The sequence below is a fragment of the Carassius auratus genome, unplaced genomic scaffold, assembly GCF_003368295.1.
Source record: "Carassius auratus strain Wakin unplaced genomic scaffold, ASM336829v1 scaf_tig00009639, whole genome shotgun sequence".
Taxonomy (NCBI): domain Eukaryota; kingdom Metazoa; phylum Chordata; class Actinopteri; order Cypriniformes; family Cyprinidae; genus Carassius; species Carassius auratus.
Window position 1 is genome coordinate 8416 of NW_020524050.1, and position 25869 is coordinate 34284.

General features: G+C 38.4%; 1 protein-coding gene across 1 annotated transcript; it reads left to right on the forward strand.

Annotated features, from left to right (window-relative positions):
• Positions 1-645: 645 nt before the first annotated feature.
• On the forward strand, positions 646-25869 carry LOC113072602 (ephrin type-B receptor 3-like). Its single transcript, XM_026245594.1, has 7 exons — positions 646-724; positions 9886-10558; positions 13403-13558; positions 14256-14591; positions 24028-24152; positions 24523-24685; positions 25619-25869. The coding sequence occupies exons 1-7, from the start codon at positions 668-670 to the stop codon at positions 25639-25641; spliced, it is 1533 nt and encodes a 510-aa protein (XP_026101379.1). The 5' UTR covers positions 646-667; the 3' UTR covers positions 25642-25869.

A 25869-nucleotide genomic window follows, 5' to 3' on the forward strand; every position in this document is an offset into this window, starting at 1 on the left:
AGCGTTCAGTCGTAACTGCAGCGATGTATAAACAGCCGAAGCAGGTGGCGGAAGGTAAAATGGTTGACTCAATATGTTGGTAGTCTAGGCTGAGTGAGTGCTTTCATTATAATAAAAACAGAGAGCTGCACATATGGCTGGTGGGATAAAAACTGAAAAAACAGACAGGCAGAGCATATTGGGTAGTGAAGAAATTGTGAAGATCTTCCTTTTGTGAGTTTTATGGTGCTATTGAGCTGCTAACTTAAGGGTGCGAGTGTGTGTACGTGTGGGAAGGGGAGCGGGTTTGTCTTTAAGAAACACTTAGCTTTTCTTTCCCACCCAGCAAATACACGGCTAATTAAATCTAATTAGAGGAGGGCTGTCATAAATCTTTGACAATGCCTTCTGGATCACCCACAAAGCTGTTTCGCCTTTCTTCCGTCTTTTCACTGTTGATTAGCATGATAGCGTTTCTCCATTCCTGCACCCGTGAATTTCCCGTAATGCATTAATACCTATTAACAATATGGACAGTGACAGTTGTTTGTCGCTCTTCTCGTCCTGCACAGTTTGAAATCACCTCCTCTCAAAGTTTTCTTATTTTTTTTGTTGTTGCATGTTATTTAGACTAATCTTGTTCCTCAAACTGAGTGGATCTTTCTTTTTTTGTTTTGCAGAAACACTGATGGACACCAAATGGGCCACCACTGAGCTCGCATGGGCCGCACATCCTGAAACTGGGGTCAGTTATTACTTTTGTGTGTTTGACAATGGGTGACCTGAGCCCATCATGTTTAAAGGTACTGTAGGGAACTTTTGTAAAAAAATATTTTTTACATATTTATTAAACCTGTCATTATGTCCTGACAGTAGAATATGAGACAGATAATCTGGCTCCTCCCAGTGGTCCTATTGCCATTTGCAGAAAGTCATGCACTCCCGGTAAAAAATAACCAATCAGAGCTGCGGTCCGTAACTTTGTTTGTGTTCAAAATGTAGAAAAATGAACATAATAAGCGAGTACACCATGAATCCATTTTCCAAACCATGTTTTTGGCTTGTCCTGAATCACTAGGGTGCACCTATAATAAGTGTTTATATTTGGACTATTTTAGATTGCTTCGGGGGTACCGCGGCGGAGTAACCCAGTACCTTTGTGATTCTTCATAGACATAAACAGAGAGAAGTAGTTCTGGCTACAATGTTCTTCCGCAAGACGCAAGCAGTTCTGTTTATTAACCGCTAGAGCGGCAAAAGTTCCCTACTGCAGCTTTTAATATAATCCACTCCTTCAGTCAAAATAAAGTATACAGGGGGGAATCTAAAAAAAAATCATTCTCTCCAGGTCACATTTGACCTCAACATCAAAAAGACCAGTATTTCATTATATTTATTCTGCAATTTTATTTTTATTAGGGCTCAAGCCTGGAGGGCGAGGGCTTTTGGGGTCCTTAACATGCTCGAAAACTCTTGAAAATTGGCACACAGATTGGAACCTGCGGCCATTAGGGCCGGGCAGAGACTGATACACGGGCGTGGCACAGGGGCTCTACAGCGCCCCCTGGAATACTGAGGGCCATATATCATACATACTTGCACGTAGACACATGAAACTCGGTACACATGTAGATCTCATTAAACCAAACAACTTTCGTACTGCATGTCATAGGCTCCGCCCAACAGGAAGTTGGCTATTTAGGGTTTATTATTCATATTTTTCGTCAAAGTTGTGGGGGCTTTTGGGGTCCCTAACATACTCAAAAACTCTTGAAAATTTGCACACACTTTGGAATCTGTGGCCTTTAGGAGCCTGCAGAGGCTGGGACCAGGGCGTGGCACAGGGGCTCTACAGCGCCCCCTGGAACACAGTCAGAAATGTTGATGTATAGCTCACACATACATGCACGTATTCATATGAAACTCGATACACATATAGATCTCATTGTGCCGAACAATTTTCGTATTGCATGTCATTGGGCTCCGCCCAACAGGAAGTCAGCTATTTAGAGTTATGTAAAAAGCGCATGCTCTGGAATTTGATATACTTGTCATAGGTTTTTTACTCGATTACCACCAAATTCGGTCAACATGATCTCAAGACATTGGGGATGAAAAATTGCCAGGGAATTTTTGATATCTCGAACGGTTTGCTCGTGGCGAGGCGTTGAATTTATGGCGAGAATTGAGAAACAGGAAGTGTCTAATACCATCCACATACATTTCCTGATTTCAATCAAACTTCATCAGATTATTCATTGTATGATGTCGATCGCATATATGTGACTATTAGGAGTCAAAGTTATAGCGCCACCAACTGGCAGCAGGAAGTGTGTCATTTTCAAAATGCTTTGAATTCAGCATCTTATTTTTACTCGATTTCCTTCAAACTTCATCAGAATAATGTTAAAACACAGCCGATATAAATCTGCTGGGGGGATATTGATATCTAAAAATATTGTTGCCGTGGCAACATGTCAAACTGGAATACTTCTCAGGTGATTTTGAGGCATATAACATGCTTAGAATTTCATCAAACTCAGAACACATATCAGTATTAGTGACAGCTAGACACTGGCAAAAGTTCATAAGAGGGCGTGGAAGAGGCACTCTATAGCGCCACCTTTTGTCAAAAGTGGGGGGGTTAGTTTTAGCTACAGACACCAAACTCAGTACAAAAATTGTTCTTATCAAGACGGACAACTTTCTAATTCACAGTCATCAGCTACGACCAACAGGAAGTCGGCTATTTTGATTTGAATGTGGATTGTTTTTTACATTTAGCTGTGAATTAATGCATACTGCTCAGAGGAGAGTAACACTATACACACCAAACTTTGTCTACATGTTGAAAAAACATTGAGGAACTTAAATTGTGAATGGGTTTTGGATAGCTTGGATGGTTTTGTCGTGGTGATTTTTTTAAATGACAGTAAAGATGGAATTATTAATTTTCCTGCATTTTTAAATTCCAAACACTTCAAAACCTTTTTTCATACAGAAAAAAAAGTTATTCTGAGTAAATATGCATAGTTTCATGACTTTACAACACTGTATGGATAACAGAAAATTAAAAAAACTGTCAGAAATCTCATCTCACTCTGTCCCTCTGTTTGAGTGTGTGTGCTTAGACTTCCATTGTCTGAGAGAAATAGCGCCCCTACAGGTGCAGTTACCGGCTAAAAAAGGGAGGAGACTGTCTTTTGGTTTCACTTTTAAATCGGTTAAAATACAAATAAATACTTGGATTTAATTCACACTGACAAGCTAAACCAACATATATGATTATTATCAGGTCAGGGCTCATTAATAATTGATGTGTGGTCAGTGATACGTGAGAAACACGAGAGATGAATCACCGCTCTGAGCAGGAGCGTGTGGAATGATGAGCTCAGAAAAAACGAGTTTATTCTTGTTTTATAGCTATTAAAAATAAAGTATTGCAGCGATATCACACAATTCACCAATTAGAGCACAACAGGAGCTAAATTAAAATGTTTTTGAACTGTTTGTGTGAAAATGAAATATTTGCGGCTGCCTATCTGAAATCACTGCCTCCGATCAGCGTGCACAGTGTCACAAGTTCAAAACTAACGAATTTATTCTTGTTTAAGAGCTTTTTAAAATAAATTATTGCCATAAATGCACACAATACACCCATTTTAACACAACAAGAGCTAAATGCATGTGTTTGTGACCCGTTTAAGTGCGCAAGACTATTTGAAAGCGAGACTGGCAGAATAACGTATCTCTCGAGCTGCAGGATTCTGCCTTTCGTCGTAAGAACGAACACATCACGGACAAGATTATTTCAAAATACATAATAGCTTGGCGAATATAAACGAAAACAGCCACGTGAACATAAACTGTTGAGAAATAAATCTGAAGTGGATCTACTGGATTTTAATATTAAGTGACCGCATATACCAGCTGCTTCTGTCTTCAATTTTAATCTATATAAAAAATTAAACTCATTCATCTTGGCTGCTTTTTTAATGTGTGTACGTATTTATTTATTATTTTGCTCTAACAAGACTTAATCTATATTTAATTAATTAAATCAATTACATTTTATTTTACATTTGATTTGTCCATTTCTGCATCTAAACGCCTAAAAACCTAAAACATGCTCTATTATACTATTGTTAGCAATTTCTTTATCGTCCAATTTATCTGGTGTACACACTTTTATTTTCATAATAAACTCGTTTGTTAGATTATACACAGTTATAGTGGTCTATAATAAATATTAACAGGTTTTATTCAAGCTGTTTAGAATGATTGCAGTAGGCTAATTTTTTTAAATGTAAATAAAAAAAATAAATAAAAAACATAGGAAAAGAATAACTTGTACTTTTTTATACATTTTGTATAATTTCATAGTTTATGCATTATAGTTATAAAAACAAACAAATTTAGCCAGTCACATAGAAATCTTGGGCCTTATCCTTTTCTGACAGTTTTAGGGATTTTTAAAAATCCTAAAAAACCTTATTTGTGCTGCAAATAATAATTTCAAATTAATTTGATACTGACCTCTGACATCCTGTGACATGATATTTATTTGAATTTACATAATCTCATGGATGTAACAGTAAATCTGTTCAGCTCACAGATCAAGACTAAGCTGTAATGCAAGCAGAACTTTCACAAATGCTTGTAGGTCAATAAAATCATTACAAAACACTTACAAATCATTTAAGGGATTTGATAACACTGTAAAATAATGTCTAATTTGTTAACATTAGTAAATGCATTGATAACACTTTATAATAACTTCACTCATTTGTAAATAGTCAGTTCATGCTTTATAAAGCCTTGTCCCAATATTTATAGTCAGTAGTAAGCAGTTTATAAATACAGCTATAAATAGCTTGGTCTTGGTTTATAAGCACATTTATTAAAAAGGAGAGTAAAGGGTCAGTTTTCTTCCTATGAAAAATAAAAAAATTAAAATAAACAAACAACAACACAGATTGATACAGAACTCAGGAATGTTATTGTGGATTTATGATAAACTCAGCCTGTAAATGAATTCATTCTCCTCCAAGAAGACACAAGTAGTTCACACCAAACTGTTTTAACATGAAGTCATATACTGAAGATGTTAAATTGCCAATGTGTTTAGGATACCTTAAATGGTGTGGCCATAGCGATTTATTAAAGTAACATAAAAAAATAGTTATTTTACTATATCTTTAAAATTTTTAATTCCAACTCTTCATAATTTTTTATATACGTAGAAGTCATCATTTGAAGGAAGCACAGTAAGTTTCATAGCTTTATCATTTTCAAGAGCCAGCATAAAATTAAAACTATCATAACATATAAATCAAGCTTGCAATTCTTAGTACCAATAATGGCCACCAGATGGAGCCATAGGATCACTTTTAAATAATTATTGTAGAAACAAGTATGATTTAAATCATTTATAGAAATCTTTCAAAGAAAAATAATATGAATTTTATGTATTTTACTGATAAAATGACCCTCACTTTATTAGAATAACAAGCTGAAGTATTGTGAACTGTATATTAAGAATAATTCTTTATAGGCTTTATGGACAGATACGTTTTGAGTGACTCTTGAAGGATCAGCACCACATCCTCTTTTACCAGTTTAAAGAATGTATCTTACAGAACAGGTGCGGATGAATTTTGAATGGCTTGAATGGTTTTGTCGTGGTGATTTTTTGAAATAACAGTAAAAAGTAACCAGTAAATGTCTTTTATTTTTTTAAGTGCAGCTTCTAAACACTTCAAAAAAATGTACACACAGAAAACAAGTCATTCTGAGGAAATATGCATAGTTTCATGACTATACAACACTATATGGATGATAGAAAATTAAAAAACTATCATACATCTGATGTCACTCTGTCCCTGTCACTGTGGGTAATGTGTGTGTGTGTGTGTGTGTGTTAAGTGAATTAGGTGTGAAACTATCAGGGAGCATTTAGTCTCCAGCACCAACATTTTACAGAACTTTCCTGGAGTCTCAGAATTACAATGTGTCAGGTTCTGAGAGATCTAAGATTCCAGAAAATTATTTGATTAGAATACCATGAAGTATTGTGAAATACTATATATTAAGGCTTTATATATAGGCTTAATGAACAGATTAGAGTGACTCGTGAAGGACCAGCACCACCTCCTCTTGTCCGATGGTTTGAGGAAGATATCTTCTAGAATCCGGGATTAAGATTTAGGAGCTCATTTTTATTCCACCTCCTTTCCTGAAAGTCTGTCTTGCAGAATTGAATAAAAAATTAATCTTCACATTAATTCCTAATTAGACAAACTACAGCTAGAACTTTTTTTTTTTGACATTAATGTATTTTTTTGTGTTCAGTCTATTCTAAAGGCCTGTGTAATGTTAAATTGGCGCCATGACAAATTTTGATGTCTCGCCACAGCAAGAGAAGTTGTTGTAACTCAGCCATAAAATGTTCCATAAACTGGACATGTTCGATAAGAGTCCTGGCCTGAACAAAACTGATTTTGTTTTGCTTTTCATTTTGTTTCATCTTTCTGTTTTGCTTAATTTAATTTTCACTTAATAGTGATATAGACCCCCCCCCCACCCCCTTTACAATAGTGACACTTACAAGTTGTCTTAATTGTCATTAAAAATCATTAAAAAATAACAAACTTATAAAATAGGCCTCGATTTTTTTTTAAGACAAATTTAATTTCTTATTCTTTCCACTGAAATATTTAATTTGAGGGTTAAAAATTACGCATGTTCAGGACCGGTTTCGTGCAATTCTCTCATAAATGTCATCGTTACCGAACCTTTAAATCAAGAGGTATTATAAGAGGTCCAGTTACAGTCTTGTTCAAATATAGTGTGTTAAACACAGGAAACTCTAAGCTTCATCAGATAAAGGCAATGCCCAGATCAGATTTCACCCTAGCCGTGTTACATTCATTCTCCAAAAGTCAAATCTGTGTCCACAAGCTTTTGGCAGACACAGCAGAAGTATCCTACACTCTGTATATCTTTCACAATACCCAGACACTGCTGCCTTTTCTTACTTCTTTTGTTGGGATTTGTCTAATTCTTTTGGTCTTCACCTCTCCTCCTTATATCCTGTTCTTCGGGGTCCTGCATGTGTCCACTGTCCCCTTCTTGCCCCCAGCTACACCATCTCAGCTGTTGCAGTCACCCCTCCCCAAAACCTTTACTTCCAAGCAACTTAGCACCAATGCACCGAGGCACGAGAGCAGGGCCAAAGACACAAATCAACTGGCATTTCACCTTCCCCATCCATATATTATTCTGCAAATATCCCTCCTGCCCTCATTAATGCACTAAAATTCACCAGCACAATGGGCCCAAGAACAACCCCTTTACACCCCAACAGATGCCTCTTTTCAGAATATACATTGCCCAGTGTTTTCCCTTCTGCTCTCTGTCATGCACACAGCTTTACACTTCACCCACACCAGCCCACCAGCCACTGTATTTTAGGACAGACAGGGGAAATGTGGGAGCAGTGTCTCCTTGCCTTAAATTTCCCAGTGTTCTTTCCACTTTTTATTTCAGTCCTCCTTCTGAAACGAATCCCAAAACAAATGTTAATTCAGATCAAAACAGGATATTTTGTAAAAAAAAAAAAAAAAAAAAAAAATATATATATATATATATATGTTTTTTTTCTGCATAAAAATTCAGCATATTTTCCCTTAAAATTTAAATTTTTGTGATGCATTCAGACATTTTACTTTCGCATTAATTTCTCATGACTGTATAAAACACTATATTTTTGTTTTTGTTTAAATATGCAAAATAATAATAATATTAATTAAAGGCTATACATGAAAAATTAGCATGTTCGATAAATTCTGTTGAATTTAAATCATATTTATTTAATCATTTATTTATAGCAGTTATGAGAATTCGGGTAAGGTGGGGCAGTGTGTTGCCTGCTTGTCATAATCAATTGTCAAAAAAATTTTTTTTTTTAAATATAATTTATTATTTCTATTAGGATGAAATGCAATTTTGACATGTTTTTTTTTCAGCCAATGGCTTAATTGGCACCCTCCATATCTCTCTTTCCTACGGCACACTCGTTTTTAATTTTGTGTGACACTAAGTTCAGTGGTATGTCGCACGCAGAAAACCGAAATGGGAACTGTGCCCAGATAATAAAAACAGGGGCAAAAAGTTGGAATAAATCCCAGTCTGACACAGCAGATCGTTTTCTCTTTTCATTTATTCTGCCTAAACTAAAAAAAGAAAGAAAAACCTCTATAAGTCATTAGTCTGACACCTGTAACCTGAGAAATAAACACTGATAAATACAGACTTCAACACAATTAAGGAAAAATAAATATAATGACCTGCATTAAACAAACTGAGTAAAAAATTAAAAAAAAGCTTTAATGCACTTATATATTTATAAATGAACCACAGCAATCCACAGCAGCATTTGTGTCTAAAATACATGAAGCAGCATAACTTTTTACATTGAATCTGAAGTATGTACTTTCTCATATCAACGTTCAATATGCAAATATAGCTTAAAGCCCTTCATAGGCATATTTCTCTAAAAAAAAAAGTTGAAAAGAAATTGATCGGGCATCTTACATATGTTTGGTGCCCTACTATCCCAAAAATAGTGCGATGTGTGGGCCACTTCCTCATTCCCATATTCACTCTTTCTAAATGCCTATTTATACCTCATTCTTTCTTCTGTCACATTGACCTGATGCCTATTATTTACCATTGGCTCAGAAAGGCAGTGATAAAGCAGAGACTTCTGGAAGCCCTGTCTACCTCAGGTCCCCTGAGCCCATAGGGATGAATGGCCTGTCCGTGCAACATCCATATCTCCGTGTTAATTAAAGACTTCACCTCTAAACAAACACTACGCTCTCAAAAGATCTCTCGACACAGTGCAAGTTTTCTTTTTCTCCTTTTTTGGCTACATCTCATTCTCTCATTTAGGATTGCTTTTCTTGAACGTGCTGTAATCAAAAGAACTGGGACGGTTTTCCAAGGTTGTGCGTGAATCTAATTGATCCTTTACTGAAATGCATATGAATCATTCCTTGTTGATATAGTAAGCTGTTTGTTTAAACAAGCCAATGTTGATGTACAAACCTTCATTAGCTGCCAAGATTGCTAGTAGGCGTTCTTACTCACTGTTTAGTAGTTGTGGTGTCACATGGTTTGACCTTAAATGCAATCAACCTCTCTCACCTGCCTTTTCAAAAGATGCATGTTCTTAATTTTGGTAGATGAGTAGGAAATTATTTTGGTAGGGCGTTGGATGCAGCTTGTTGATCTGCATGAATACAATGTAATCATGATGGTTTAATTGAAAGGTAATTGATTGTGAAGTGATGCAGAGAGTACTCCACACTCGAGGTATACGGTAAACATCCACTCATCGCTTTATTCAATGGGGTTCTGACACTTCATGATAATTTTGATGAATTTGCCAGGCGGGTTTCCGCACTGAACCGGCGAACGCAGATGAAAGACCAACGTGCGGCTCCCCACTTAATGTCACCACGCACAATGTGTAATTGAAAAGGCACAAACCAAAAAGCATAAAATGTTATTTCATCCACCCCATTCACTCTTTTCTCTGCTTGCTCCCTCCGTTATATTGTTTCTTAGCTCCGGTGTGTGGGCCAAGAGCTCAGAAGCAGCAATTTATTGCCTGCCTTACCTCCGTAGCATAACACCTCAGAGTTCTAAAGCCCTGGATAACATCAAAATGAGAATGGTTTCATTTGTAATACTGACAATAAAGTGTATTTTACCGTACTTTAGATAAAGCATTTGTTATTGCTAATGTTCTGTAGGAGAGTCCTCCAATGCAGTGTATATAAAGTGTTAGCTCATTCTGAAGGTGAACTTGTGTGACACTATTTTCCCTTTTTTTCTCAGTGGGAGGAAGTTAGCGGTTACGACGATGCCATGAACCCTATCCGAACGTACCAAGTGTGCAACGTTCGTGAGCTTAACCAGAACAACTGGCTTCGCAGCGACTTCATCCCTCGAAAGGACGTTCTCCGTGTTTATGTGGAGATGAAGTTCACAGTACGAGATTGCAACAGTATTCCCAACATCACAGGATCATGTAAAGAGACTTTCAATCTATTCTACTATGAGTCCGACTCGGATTCGGCCACTGCCACCAGTCCTTTTTGGATGGAGAATCATTATGTTAAGGTGGACACCATTGCTCCGGACAAGTTCTTCTCTATTTTGGAGTCTGGCCGGGTCAATACCGAGATTCGCAGCTTTGGTCCACTTTCCAAGGCTGGCTTCTATCTGGCTTTCCAGGACCTGGGCACCTGCATGTCTTTAATCTCCGTCCGAGTTTTCTACAATAAGTGTTCCACAACCATTGTCAATTTTGCCGTCTTCCCAGAGACAGCCACAGGAGCTGAGGCTACATCACTAGTCATTGCCCGTGGCACTTGTGTGGCGAATGCTCTGGAGGTGTCTGTCCCTCTTAAACTCTACTGCAATGGAGATGGAGAGTGGATGGTTCCTATAGGTTCCTGCACTTGCATGGCTGGGTTCGAGCCTGCAGTTAATGACACTCAGTGTCAAGGTGAGTGCTGATATATGTGTTTTTCTCACTGTGCAATTTGTCTTTTCTCTCTGTATCACGTTAAGCAAAATGGACGAATCATCCTGTTTTTTTATTGAGGTGTTTAGCCTCACAGCAAATTTGGTTATTCGACCTCAATTTAAGCAGAGCAAAGCAATGCATAAGTCTGTATGTCTATCAGAGTGGAACATTTTGCTGAGAGAAAGGAGCGGTCTTGATGAAAAACATATCAGGTTCAGGCTGAGGTAAATTAAGCCAGCGTGTAACATAACCGCAGTGAAAGTGAACAGAGCAGACAGCGGGAGGTCAAGGGTCAAATGGAGAGCTGGGAGTGAGAGGAGACCGGAATCGATTTGCGGACCAAGAGCAAGGGCTGCAGTGAAACATTAATGAAGAGCGCGAGATAGAGAAAGAAAAGTAACCCTGACAGTCAAGGCACCAGAAGTGAAAGGTCGCAAAGAGACAGCTGGTTCCAGCACATTAAAAGAACTACAAAGACAGAGCCACTGAGCAGTGAACCTCTGGAGTAAAGAATAAAACTGAATGGCAAATCATCTGTGTATAGAGGGAAGAAGATTATTTGTGGTGTATGAGGTCATCATAACTGTTATGATTGTTCATACAGAGGGTTGGAGATTTACACAAATGCTTAACCCTCAGTATTAATAGTATGTATTTCACCCTAAACAGCATAAATGCTGCTTTAAACTGTATACTACTAATTATTACTAAGCAATTTAGTTAAAATTTTCAGCTGTTAGGGTTAAGGTTAAAATAAGGGCTAGGGTTAGGGATGATAATCTTAAAATATCACTTGAGGTAGGCACATAGATGATAAGAAACCAGCTAGCAACCATATAATATACAAAAAGAACAAGAAAGAATGCCTTATAAATAGTATTGCAAACTTGACAATCTACCACAAAACCCTATTAATCGCATTGTACCCTAACAAGTTAGGAATCACATAGCAATGCCATACCAACCATTTAAAAAATCTTCACATAATGAAAGCAAATTTTGCGTCACTCACATACTTATTTTCTTCAGAGAATATATGTAGTTGTCAAAGTAATGAAGGACGTTTTATACTACTGCCATGTTGGTAACAAACATGCGTATACCTGTAGGGGACAGTGGACAGTCCTTTGGAAATCTGCTGCTTGATGTACAGTTAAAAAATGCATTTGTTTGCTTGTGGTGGCTCAAGGTGAAAGCCCTGGCGGCTGTGCCCTGACAAAATGTTTTCTAATCAAGCCAACCGGAATCTAAAGGAGGGATAAATCTCTCTGTCACCTCTCTATTGCCCTCTTTGAATTTCACCACACATTCTAATCACTCCCTTAAGTCCTATGTTCTGCTCTCAATGAGAATGTGAGCAATAGACTGTACTGGAGAGGGTGTATGAGTAAGAGAAAAAGAAATCCACAGGATTTGCATTTCCTTTGCTTTCTTTCACCTCTCCTCTCTCTCGCTCTGTCAGGAGAGCTGCTAGAGGAAGGATGAGGATGAAAGGAAAGGGCTGACTTCTTACCTTTTTGGAAGCGATTAATCAGAATTTAAACCCTTCAGAAAAAAGCCTGAGTTTTTTGAAGCGTGTTTTCAAGCAGTCTTTCATAGGGGCTAGAGCTAGATGGTCTCATTCGTCTCCTCAAGATTATGGTTGATTTATGTACATCTGAAATGCGAGGCAAAACACTGAGGACTCATTAATATCCAAACAGATACGTTATGTGCGATAACCCCAAACTCACAAGGCCTACACTCTTTCATGAACTGTTTTCTATGTTCCGTCTTCTATCTCTGGCCTCCCCTTAATAATAGTTAAACCAATAAGCTCCCAAGTTAACAGTATCCCTGCACTTATGAACCCTTTTGTCAATATTGCACATTTTGAGATAGGAAACTTGGAAGGTGACCTCAGGAACATCACCAGTGTTGTCCATAAACCAGATCTTTTTAAATAAAAAAAATAGGGACCGATCGTTATTTACCATTTCTAAGCATCACTGTTAAAACCGCTCGGTAGGTTGGGAACTGTCGTTATACTCCTTTCCTTGTTTGTTATTAACATAAACTGACTACTTGATCAGTTGAGTGACATTTTGAGCAGAAATATCACACTGGCATTGTGTGCCAGGAGAGCACCTCTGCTTTTATCATAGATGCGTAAATGTGTACACAATCTCTGCAAATGGTGTCAGAGCTCCACAAAGGCCAAAGACCTTTAAATGACATGCTAATGTTTGTATTCATAAGATAACAGCTTACACTTTCCCTTGTAGTCTTTAATATGCTTTGTTTATCTTAGAGGAACACTTCCTGCAGTCCAACATTGACATTCCCTGTGTTTGAGTATTGATCGAAAGAGTTCATTTTGAAAAGTGCTCTTGTTTTGAAACTAACAGCCATGTGTTTGTAATTGAAGTTGACGGTTAGCATATGCACATGGGGTTTATTAAAGGCCAGGGTATGTTGTTGGAACTCATCTAGTCATGAGAGGGATATTTCCCTGGAGAAAAACAACAGCAAATTAATGGTGCCAAACAAATACGTAAGCAAGAACCTGTGCGCCTTCATATTTTACAATGCAAAGATGGAAAGGATTAGACTGCATACTGTGGGCAAGGAAAACAAAAGTAAGAAACTAAATTAAGGCAAGCAGAGCTCACAAAATGCAAATTGTAAAAAGGAAATTGCTATTGATTTTGCTGCTGAATGCAATGAAGAGATAACTAGATGGAAGAATACACCAAAAATGAGTAGCAGAAATGTAAATATGCTGTTATAGCTATGAGTCTGTATATCTGGCAGTTGAAGTAAACAACCCTTTTCTCTCTTTAGCTTGCAGTCCGGGCACATTTAAAACGAAACTTGGTGAAGGGTTCTGCTCCCCGTGCCCACCCAACAGCAGGACAAGTTCTGGTGCCGCCAGCATCTGTTCCTGCAGGAAAGGCTACTATCGGGCGGACAATGACTCGCCTGACTCAGGATGCACCAGTGAGTAATGTCTTCAAATAACTGCCATTTCACCCATCGTGAACTTATCTAAACATGAGGAGTGTTGTTTATTTTGCCATGTTCTCTGCTCTCAAAAGCCACATTGATCCATATAACACCATATTTATGTCCATATGTTCATCCATATGTAAAGCAATCCCTCTGTCCAACACGCAGAAGACTACTGGGATTGTTTCAAAACGTTTCCCTTTCTCCTGTTTTATATTAGCTCCTTTCTGCTTGTGTTCATTGTCAGCACTCTGAACAGATACATCGAAAAAAAAAAAAATTCCCAAGTGAACACCACAGCTATTTCTAGCCATTTTTGATGTTAAAATGAACAGCACAAGTGAGAAAAAGACAAGGTTTCGCTTAATTTTAGTTACATGAAAGCACATGCTCTGCATTAAGTGTATGTGAAGCCCCATTTAACCAGTTTTATTCAAATTTCCTGCTTAAAAACATTTTAAACTAGCCTAATTTGGTCTGTTGGTCTTACCTGCTTACTACGTTGGTTTCCTCTGCTCAGGCGCTGCTTAGTTTGGATGTTTTGTCGGGGTTTAGGGAACTGAATTCAATTGGTCAGCCAAACCAGTTTTGTGGCTTCAACTAGCTGAACACCGGCTTTGCTAAGGGACCTGCTGGGAAAGCTACTAACCAAGGTTAAACCTGCTAGTAAAACATTTTTTTTTTGCAGCCGTGCCCTCAGCTCCACGCAGTGTCATCTCCAGTGTAAATGAGACGTCACTTGTACTTGAGTGGAGCGAGCCACGTGACCAAGGTGGAAGGGAGGACCTTCTCTACAACGTCATCTGTAAGAAATGTGTGCCTGACCGTGGTACCTGCACACGATGTGATGACAACGTGGATATCTCTCCCCGCCACCTTGGGCTAACTGAGAGACATGTGACGGTCAGAAACCTCCAGGCTCACACCCAGTACAGCTTTGAGATTCAGGCCGTCAATGGAGTCTCCAACAAGAGTCCATATGTACCCCACTTTGCCTCTGTTAACATCACCACCAACCAGGCTGGTGAGTTCAGCGATTTATTTCCATTTGTCATGGTCCATAAACTACCTTAACTGTTTTAGTTCTAGAGACGCCAACAGGTTACAAATGTTCTCTTCCATGTGTATCTTTAAAGGTTACAAAAAAGTTTTTCTTCACATGTTCTAGTTTGAAATAATGAAATGTAATGGCCTCTCTTAAGATATTTCCAACCCACTGCACTCTACCCAAAGAGCTCAGCCCACAGAATGCATCTATGCCAGAGAGCTGTGCTATGAGGCTCGGTAGCAAAGCTAAGCTACTCTAGGCTAGAGTGTGCTGAGTTAGAGAGAAGAGGAGATGCATTAACCTTGTGAAAAAAGCCACTTATTGCGTGATTTCAAGTTTTGAATTGACACTGGACTTCTCAGGAGAAGTCTCTTTAGTGGTCTATGCCAGCACCCAGGTCCACGAATGCCTCTGTTTGCTATAAGGGATTGACCGCAGGCATTGTCATATAACCCGGGCAGTTGTTGCACATGAGTCAATCCCGGGGTGACATGCACACACACACAGCAGCCCACCCCCATGGTTAAAAAAATTCAGGAGGGTGTGTGATCACATTATCTCCCAGAAGAGCGCGCGCTCCCGTAGAGCAGAGCACAGCAGATACATTCACTGATCATAGCGAGAGCGAAATGTCACAAAAGAAGTGTGTTTTTGGTTGCCAGGGCAAGACAACCCTGCACAGATTACCAAAAGAGAAACAGCATTAAGGGACCAGTGGATGGAGTTTATTTTTACAGAGCATCAACGGAGTTGTGCAAGTGTTTGTGTTTGTTCCCTGCATTTCGAAGATGCTTGTTTTACAAACAAGGCCCAGTTTGACGACGGATTTGCACATCGTTTATTTCTTAAGGATGATGCAGTCCCAACGAAAAAGGGTCACGATCGTGTGTTGGAACCGCAGGCGGTGAGTAAAACTGCTTCAAATATCTCTGTGTTGTTAACTTAACTATCGGCGTGTAAGCACATCAAGTAAACAACATGCGATGTTGTCATCAAACTGCACTTTTAACATGAACAGCTTAAAAAAAAAAAAAAAAAAAAAGACGACATAAAGTGGAACTTAGTCATTTTCCAAAACCAAACCAAACCAAAGCAAATATATACAGTTTCAGTACATACCACATAGAGACATAGTTGCTGATGCTGCTCTTGTTAAATTTCAGCCTCTGGATCTGATTCTGGATCATAAATATACGGCTGAATCTGACTGTTAGCCATGGTTTGTTTGGGATGATGGTTTTTCCCTCACGGTAATGTGATAGCTTCCACACGCTCTCAACGCAAAAGCCTACTCGCGCTCGTGATTCTTTAGCTCCGCCCACATGTCACGCCTCCAGCCGCTCGTGTTTTTCCGGGAAAAATCGGTACAGACTATCTTTCTCTTATGAATATAATAAAACTAAAGACTTTTTGGAGTTATGAAGGATGCAGTACTACTCTATAGGTACTCAAGATTAACAGGATATTGAGTGAAAATGAGCATTTCACCCCCCGCCTTTAAGACAAAAAATAAATATGGGCCATAAGCTCATGGGGCATCATGGTTACTTCCACTGTCTTTTAAAGATGAGGCCCCTTAATCCTGGGGTGAAAGTAAGCAAGCAGGCTCCCCAGGGAGCATTGTCTTCAGGGTGAGGCTTTTCTGAGCAAGGCCTGGGTTAGGAGGTTGATGGTCTTGGGTTGGGTTGGGGGAGAGTGAGCTTTTGGGGAGGTGGACAAAGAGACAGACAGAATAATAAAGAGCTACTAGGGAAAGGATCAAAGACCTGGGGATTAAAAAGCTTTTTTTTAATAAGGAAGGAGCTATGGAAAAAGTTGTTAACACAAATATATGGGTGAAAAAAAACACCCAGGTTGCATTTATTCCTAAAAAAAAAACAAAAACAAGCACAACTTGACATGATACAAAAATACTTTACAATTTGAACAATAAATATTTTATACAACAACAGTGATTTGGCAAAGAAAGAGCATAATTGTCCAAAAAGAAAAAAGAGAGAGAGATTATGGAAGACAGAGAGACAGTTGTCATGGGTCATAACAAAGAACATAGGGAGTGGACAAATGGGGTGTGCACCCATACATATATTTGCATGTCTTTGTAGGTTGTGTGGACTGGATATGACAGATACTAAGCTTTTCCGGTTTTTCTGTCATGGTAGTTTTCACAAGAGACTTTAGAATCCATTCTGTCTGAGCAGTTTGAGTGGCTTGGGGCCCCGAAAGGGACCAAAACTCATAGTTGTCTGATGCTTACAGATCAAAGCAGCTTGTTGATAATCCTGAATGTGAGCATGCTCCACATGTGAGAAAAAAAAATAAAAAATCAGCGTTCATTAAAATAGGATTTCTCCGACTTCCGGTCGGAACATCGTTAGGATGGCCGCATAGTGATAGAGCTCCCGGTTGAACCAGCGAAATTAGAGAAATTCCCCCATATAAGCCAAATAAATAATTTAATAAAAAAACGTAGACAGGGGGGTAAGAATTATAACACCACTTAGAGCAATAAAAATCGTCCAAAAACAGAGGGTGAGATAGACAGTTTCACAACACTATTAGCAGCTAACAAGTTTAAGCTAGCAAACAATGGGGAGAAATGGCCGACTTGGAGCTGATTCTGCGAGAACTAAGAGAATTTCGCCAAGAAAATAAAGAGCAACTAGAGACAATAAAAGAAGAAATGGGGAAGGTGAATGCCCGACTGGACGAGGCAGAAGGGCGAATAGAGAAAGCAGAAGAAAGAATCCAAAACACAGAGGAAGTCATCAAGGCTATGCTAAAGCTGCACACTAAGATGGAGGAAAAGCTGCTGGATCTGGAAAGTCATTCCAGACGCAATAACAAGGATTTACGGGGTACCGGAGGAAGCCAAAAAGGAGTCAACAACGATGGTTTCGTTTGTGGAAAGTTTACTACGTGAGGGTCTCGAGTTGACTGATGACATGCCCGACCTGCAGATTGAAAGGGCTCATCAATCGGTGGGACCGAGGCCGCCGGAGGGAGCGTCGCCACGCTCCATCATAATTAAGTTTTTAAGTTTCCAAAACGAAAGAGTCAGTACTCCGCAAGGCATGGCAAAGGAAGGGGTTTACCTGGCAAGAAAACCACATAAATCTGGATCACGACTATCCACCTCTGATACTCAAGAAACGAAGAGAATATTCAGAGATCCGCTGAGTGCTGAAAAGTTCAATTCCAGACTCTCTTCCCGGCCAGGCTTCACATGAGACACAACGACGGAACCAAAACCTATGATACTATAGAGGAGGCATCAGAAGACCTGCAGAGAAGAGGCTACACTGTAACAACCACCAGACCTCCGGAGACGCTTATGGAGCAGGTGCAGCGGTTATCCTGGACAAGAGTGGACAGACGAGCGAGGAAAAACACAGTCAGAGTCGGATGGGAATCAAGCTACAGGGAGAAGCTCCGAACCTTCAGGAGAGCATCACCGGCTCCTTCCGGGACCTAAAGGATTTAATCCAAAGCTCGAGGACAGCGGAGAGATCCCTTGAACTATACGGTAATTAAGGGTGGAGTTTCATGACAGGATTGACTGGTTCGTTCAGGACTAATTTTTCACCTTTGAATCCTTTTTTTTATTGTTTATTTTTTATTTTAACTTTTTTTATTATCTCACTATGCGACTGTTGCAGGTAAGGGACTCTCCCTCCGGTCTGAGGAGGGGGACTTTTCCCTTTTAGCCACCTTGGGAGGCTCAAAAGGGTCAATTCTATAGACCCCTACATAGGGAGTCACGCAGACAAACTATATTCAGTTCTATTAATAATACGTTAGTTGTTCATTCCCTGCCGGTTTTTGCAGAGGGGGGTTGTGCACCAGGTGTCTGAACGGGATGAAAGGGGGAATCACATAGATGCAAAGCAGGTCTTTAAAATTAGCATCATTTAATGTTAACGGAGTACTCAATCCAGTGAAGAGAGGGAAAATCTTATCAAAATTAAAGAAGGATAAAATTCAGGTAGCATTTTTGCAAGAATCACATCTTGGTGACTCTGAACATGCCAAATTGAATAAATCAGGATTTAAACACGTTTACTTTTCTTCCCATGATTCGGGAAGGAGGAGTAGCGACTCTGATGTCCGGTGCTGTAAATTACGAACACATATCAGAGCATAAGGATAGCGAAGGCAGATTTGTTATGGTTACGGGTAAAATAGAAGGAATTGTGATGAGTCTCCTTAATGTGTATGTACCTCCAGGCAGTGACATGTCCTTTTATAAACATATAATTGATCTAATGATAACAAAAAGTCAAGGGATCTTAATATGTGGCGGAGATTTTAATGTCCGATTAAATCTGAAAATTGACTCATCAAATGGGAAATCTGGCGCCAAAAACATTAGCAGAAGATTAAATACTTGGATGTGTGAAGTGGGGATTGTGGACGTGTGGCGAGAGATAAACCCGACAAGTCGAGATTATTCGCACTATTCATCCGTTCATAATGTATATTCACGCATAGATTTTTTTTTATGCTTAAAGGTGATCTTTGTAGGGTGGATAATTGTGAAATAAAAGTTAGCACTATCTCAGACCATGATCCCATTTATATGTCAATCCACCTGAATAATAAGAAAAAATCCACTCTCTGGCAGAGTTGGGTATAACGCGTTACAAAGGAACTGTATTTACTGTATTCGAATTACTTTTCGTGACAACGCAGTAATGTAACTTGTTACATTTATAATAAATGTAATTTGATTACAGTTACTGATGTCAATAAAATTAAGTTACTTGCGTTACAAATGTATTGGTAAGAAAAAAAATATTAAAGTAAATAAACTAAAATGCATTTCTAATCACGTTTTGTCCCAGCTGCGTCAGTTATTGAGCATGCGCTTTAATGAATTACTGGAGAACTCATGCTGTTAATTAAAATGGACGGAGACGACAAGTGTGGTGGTTGTTTCTTCAAGTGGAAATCTAAACATTATTTTGAGTTTTGTGATCGTAAAAACAAAAATATAACTGTTAACCCTCTGGGGACGGATTGGGCGGTACCGCCCAAAATGGCATACTTTTACAAATGTGTAGTTATCTCAAAAACTGTTTATGCTAGAGAGATGCGGGTTTTTTTGCCGCCTTCCTCAGATTCCGCTGAAAACAGCGGTGTTCAGTTTGTATATTAAACACTTCCCTTATTGCGCAATACCACTGCGTAAACAGGCCAATGAAAAAACGGGGAAGTGTCCAGGAACTGATGGATTTCCTACAGAATGGTACAAAACAATGCAAGATCAGCTACTCCCAACATTATTAAAAATGTTTAATTAGGTTTTGAAAAAATTAAAATACCATGGAGGGAGGCAATGATCTCGGTCATACCTAAAAAGGGGAAAGATAAATTGGATTGTGGGAATTATTGACCTATAAGTCTTTTAAATAATGATTATAAATTATTCACCTCCATATTATCTAAAAGAATAGAACTGATATTACCTGTATTAATACATAAGGACCAGACTGGTTTGGCAGACAAAGACAGACCCAAGATAACATCAGGAAAATGCTGCAGGTTATGAAACACAACAAAAACTGGAGACATTGATATTAAGTTTAGATGCAGAGAAAGTATTTGACTCAGTGAGGTGGGCATTTTATATAAAGTACTTGCAAAATTTGGCTTTCATACGACTATAATTGACACATTTGCAGGTCTATACAATAAACCAACAGCTAGAATTAAAATCAACGGAGATCTAACCAATTCATTTATTCTAGAAAGAGGAACCAGACAAGGGTGTTGTGCGTCGACGCTCCTCTTTGCCCTATTTATAGAACCCATGAGTCAACTGATTAGGCAGAGGTCGGATATAAAGGGGGTAACAATGAAATCCGGGGAGCAAAAATTGGCCCTATTTGCGGACGATTTATTAATAAGTATAACACAACCTACTCAGACACTCCCAAAACTGATGAAACTACTAGAGGAATTTGGTTTCATTTCGGGTTATAAAATCAATATCAACAAAACTCAAATATTAACATTGAATTATGACCCATCAGACTCGATTAAGACCAGGTATAATTGGAGATGGGATGCTGAATCTATTAAATATTTGGGTGTTTTATTACAGAGGGACTTCTCAAGATTGTACGACATCAATTACAGCCCAGCCACAGAATTAAATTGAAGACACTGCAATTAAGAAAAGAGAAGGGCAGAATGAGCCTTCCTTGCTTACAAGATTACTACCATGCAGCCCAATTGAGATCTTTAGTCTGCCTGTGCTCACCAACATATACTGCAACATGGAAAGAAATAGAAAGTACGACATTAAACGGAATTCCAATAACAGCTCTACTGAGTGATAACAAACTACTAGAGGAGCAGGATATCCCAGATGATTCTATATCAGGCAGCTTCCTGAAGTCCTGGAAGGCAATAGTTAAAATTTGCAGATTGGGAGAAGGATCTAAAATTATGAGATGTTGTGCCTATGATTCAGACTTTGCACCAAACAGAATCGATGATAGATTTAAGATATGGATCTCAAAAGGTTCAACTACTTATTATTCATTTACCCACAAAGGGGCATTCCAAAGTTTCGAAAACCTACAGAAAGATTACGGACTGGTAAAAGATGATTTTTTTTAGATACCTGCAAGTGAGACATCACTTTAACGAAAATCTTAAAGGGGTGTTAGGAACAAGTGAATCAGGGTTCCTGGAAGTATTTTTATCATTAATCAAACCCAGACCAAGCAACAAAATTATCTCCAAATTATATAATGCATTAATGCTGTATCAGCTTAGCAGTACAGATCTTTTAAAAATAAGAGAAGTTTTGCATGACAAAGTAAGGAAAATTATTGTCAATATGAAAAATTCTACATCAAGAAACATACATAATCTTAATGTAGATCTAATTAAAAAACATCTTAGCAGTTTACTCAATCCTATTACTTACCTTGTAAACTTGTCAATACAAACAAATACTTTCCAACAGAGCTGGAAGATTGCTGTAATCACTCCAATTTCAGTCAGGCAGCAAAGATCAAGCCTGCAATTACAGGCCTATTTCCATTCTCCCTGTCATTTCCAAAATGTTGGAAAAAAACTGTGGCGGAGCAATTAATAGAACATCTTGAAAATAACCAATTGTTGCATCCCCAGCAGTTTGGGTTCAGACAAAAACACAGCACAGAACCCGCCAACTGCTTCTTGTTGGAACAGATCAAAGGGTCACTGGACAAAGGGAATGTCGTAGGTGCTGTGTTTTTAGATCTGAAGAAGGCCTTCGACACAGTGGACCATGGTATCTTATTGCAGAAATTACAGCAATTTCAATTTTCAGCTGCGGCCCTGTTATGGTTCAAGTCCTACCTGGAGGGTAGAGAACAATGTGTGAAAGTAGGAACCATTAAATCCAACCTGAGTCCAAATGACTTAGGAGTGCCTCAAGGGTCAGTTCTAGGACCGTTATTGTTTTCACTGTATATAAATGATCTCACAGACTGCTGTCAGGGTGTAAATTGCCAGCTTTATGCTGACGACACAGTTATCCATGTGTCAGCAAAAACAACTGTACTGGCTGGGAAGCAGTTAACACAGGCTTTACATAACATATCAAGATGGCTTCAGCTGTCCCATTTAACTCTAAACACACAGAAAACTTTCTCAATGTGGTTTTCTATCAACCAGAGGTCCCATGACAGCATCTTTGATGTTCATTTAGACCATGAACCCATTCAGGAGGTTCATGAAACGAAATACTTGGGGATAATCTTGGATAAACACCTGAAGTTTCAAAGTCAAGTAAATCATGTTTGCAGGAAAGTCAAATCAAATCTGAACTGTTTTCGTTTTATTAGAGGTGAGTTGTCACATCACGCGGCTTTATTGTTTATGCACGCAATGGTTTTTTCACATCTGTCATACTGTATAACAGCATGGTCACAAACATCAGGGTCCACTTTGAAACCAGTTATCTCTCTATATAAACAGGCTATTAAGATATTTGACAAAAAAACAATGAGATGGCATCATTGTTATATCATACAAAAGCATAAGCTTTTTACTTTTGAAAATGTTGCCAATTTTAGTATTTTGAAATTGACTTTTAAATGTTTGAACAACTGTGTGTCACCACTGTTCTCTGGCCTCATGGAGAGGCATCAGGGCTCTTTTAGACCTTCCACCAGAACCTCAGTTAGTGGGGATTGTGTGCTCCTGAAGTTTAGAACATCTTTTGGACAGTCTAGCTTCTCCTTCAGAGGGGCTTCACTATGGAACTCTCTTCCTACTGGATTAAAATTTCAGAACAATATTAACATCTTCACCAGAGAGCTCAAACAGTGGCTTAAATTGGGCCAAAGTTGTTCCCATGTGTAAATTGTGCTGTGTTTTGTTTAACAATTGTGTTTTTTTCTGTTGTAAAAGCCCCTATGGACAGGTGTTGAAAATTAGCACACGTGCTATAACACTTTAAACAATGCATCTGGTTTGTCCAATGTTATTGCTATGTCCATATGAAATAAATAAATAAATAAATACAATTATCTAAACAAGAAAATATGGAATACATAAGGTAGAAATGGGAAAGTGAAATAAAAATAATAATCACACCGGAGAGCTGGGGAAAAATATGCCAGTTACAATGGTTATCAACCGGGTCAAACTCATGGCATGAGTTTTGCTGGAAAAACATTGCAAGATGTTTTATCACACTGGTTCAGAAACGATACCAAGGCAGCGGAGATGCCTGCTGGAGACTTTGTGGATCTAATGGAGCTAATCACTACCATATTTTTTGGGACTTCCATATAATAAGACCTTACTGGGAAGAGATTCACAAACATATAAACAATGTTTTTAATGTAAACATTTCACTTAAATGTGAAACTGTATTTGGGTAATGTAGGGTTTGAGACATGGAAAATTTATGATAAATAACTGCTGGCTATATTATTGGCAGCTAGTAAAAAATCTGTTACGAGGAAATGGTTGAAAGTGAATCCACCCAACCATTGAAGAGTGGATTGAAATAGTTTATGAGATTTATGTTATGGAAAAAATATCCTTTTCCCTCAAAGTTGAAAAAGAAAAAAATTATAAGATTTGGTCTAAATGGAGTATGTAAAACAAATTAGACCTGATTTCATTTAATTGTACTTACGCTTTGTGTAGACCTACCCTCTTTTTATGTGAGGTTGTAATTACTGGAAATGGTGCTGTTTTATTTAATGATTGTCTTTACTGGAATAAGTAATGGTTGGTAAAAGAAAATGTCGGAAGGGCTATATAGACAAATTCATCTAAAACATCTGAATCCATCCCTATGGATATATGTACTTGAAAAACTAAAAAAGCTGTAATTAATGTATGTGATGGGAATTTGCCTTTCTAAATGAAAGGGGTTTCTCCCATTTTCCCCACACAGCTCCATCTGCAGTTTCTACCGTCCACCTGATGGGGGCCTCAGCCAACACTATGAGTCTTTCCTGGCTCCCCCCTGAAAAACCAAATGGCATCATCATGGATTACGAGATTAAATACCATGAGAAGGTAAGAGCCAGTGTAAATCAATGAAGCGAAGGGCATTCAATCACAATTCCACCACTGTCATCCTCTGCCTCTATCCATAATCGTTCATCCTGACAACAGCATCAACCCTTCCTCTCTCTCTCTCTCGTATCCTAACACTCCTCCCTAACTCCTTCCATGATTCATCCCTTATTTTGAACACTGATACTGCAAGGAAGTTGGAGCTTGGCAGGGATGAAGGCAGGAGGATTTGTATAGAGGAGAAGAAAGAGCCAGACATACCTGCTTCGTGTTTGATTTGTTGTACTGACAGATTAAACCAGAGCTGCCAGACGCTTGCTTTTGGGTGCTGGCTGGTTTTATATGGCTTGTTTTATCACTGTTCCCACAGGACCAGGGAGAAGCTATTGCCCACACCATGACAGCCCAGCGTAGCTCTGCACGCATTGAGGGTTTGAAGCCGGGCACACCGTATGTTGTGCAGGTTCGAGCCCGGACGGTGGCAGGGTATGGCCGCTACAGCAGCCCTACTGACTTCAGCACCAACCCCCAGGGTATGTAAAACAGCCTTTGTTATCACAGAAAAACAATTTCCTTTCAAAGCATATCAAGGAATTGAGTAGTGTTGCAAACACACTAGCAACCAGCAACATTTGTGTTTGGTATAAATGACACTGAACATCTAAAGTGCATTATAATTTCAAACTTACATCGCAGTCTGTTCATTATTAAAATAAAGTACAGTCAACCAAACATTTTAAAGGTTACACTGGTCAGTTTAAATAGACCGTAGTATACCGGACCACTCTGCTGTTATGCCAAGGATGATCTTTTCCGTCTAGTTTACATTAAAAAAAAAAAGAATCTATATATATATATATATATAATATTTACACACACATATATATATATATATATATATATATATATATATATATATATATATATATATATATATATATATATAAACATATAAACATATAACTATAATATAAATTATAGTTTAACATTCATATACATTGCGAATATGGAAACATTTGGATATGTGCAGAAGGAGCGAGAGCAATACCCTCCAAATACATCTAGCCAAACCCACGCTCGTTCGTCCTCATATGCAAATCTAAGTCTCGATCTAATGCACTGTAAATGCAGAATTATTTTAAACAAATAGGCCTAGCGGAACGCAAAAATTCAAAATCGAACATTTTGCAGGATCAAATAAATTACTGGTCATAATAATTGTAAATACTTATAAATTTGTTTTGTATTATTACCTCACTAAACAATTGTTAATCATAGCAAATGATGACCAAACTATTAGTAAATTATCAGAATAAGATTTATTGAAGTTGTAAGCTGGTCTGGGTTCAAAAGCAAAACGTTTTTGAAGAAGAGTAACTCATTTGTTTTGAAGTGGATAAACATTTATAAATGCGTTAGTCAGGTGATTCCAGTGAGTTGTGTTAAATCCTTTCTCTCATCAGCAGAGTTGTTCTGTGTGTGGATCTAGTGATGAAGTGAACCTCTCAAATGCTTTACGTCCCACTGAAGCTCACATCAGGTGCACAGACTTAAAGAAGACAGCTGTCTATTCCCTCACCAGTCAGTACTTAAGTGTCAAACACCTGTTATAGTTGATGTGTAACGCATGAATAAATCATTTACAAAGCTTTCTGCATCCCCTAATCTGTTACATATCATTCCATCACTTTACCAAGCCTGAACTTTACATTTTTAA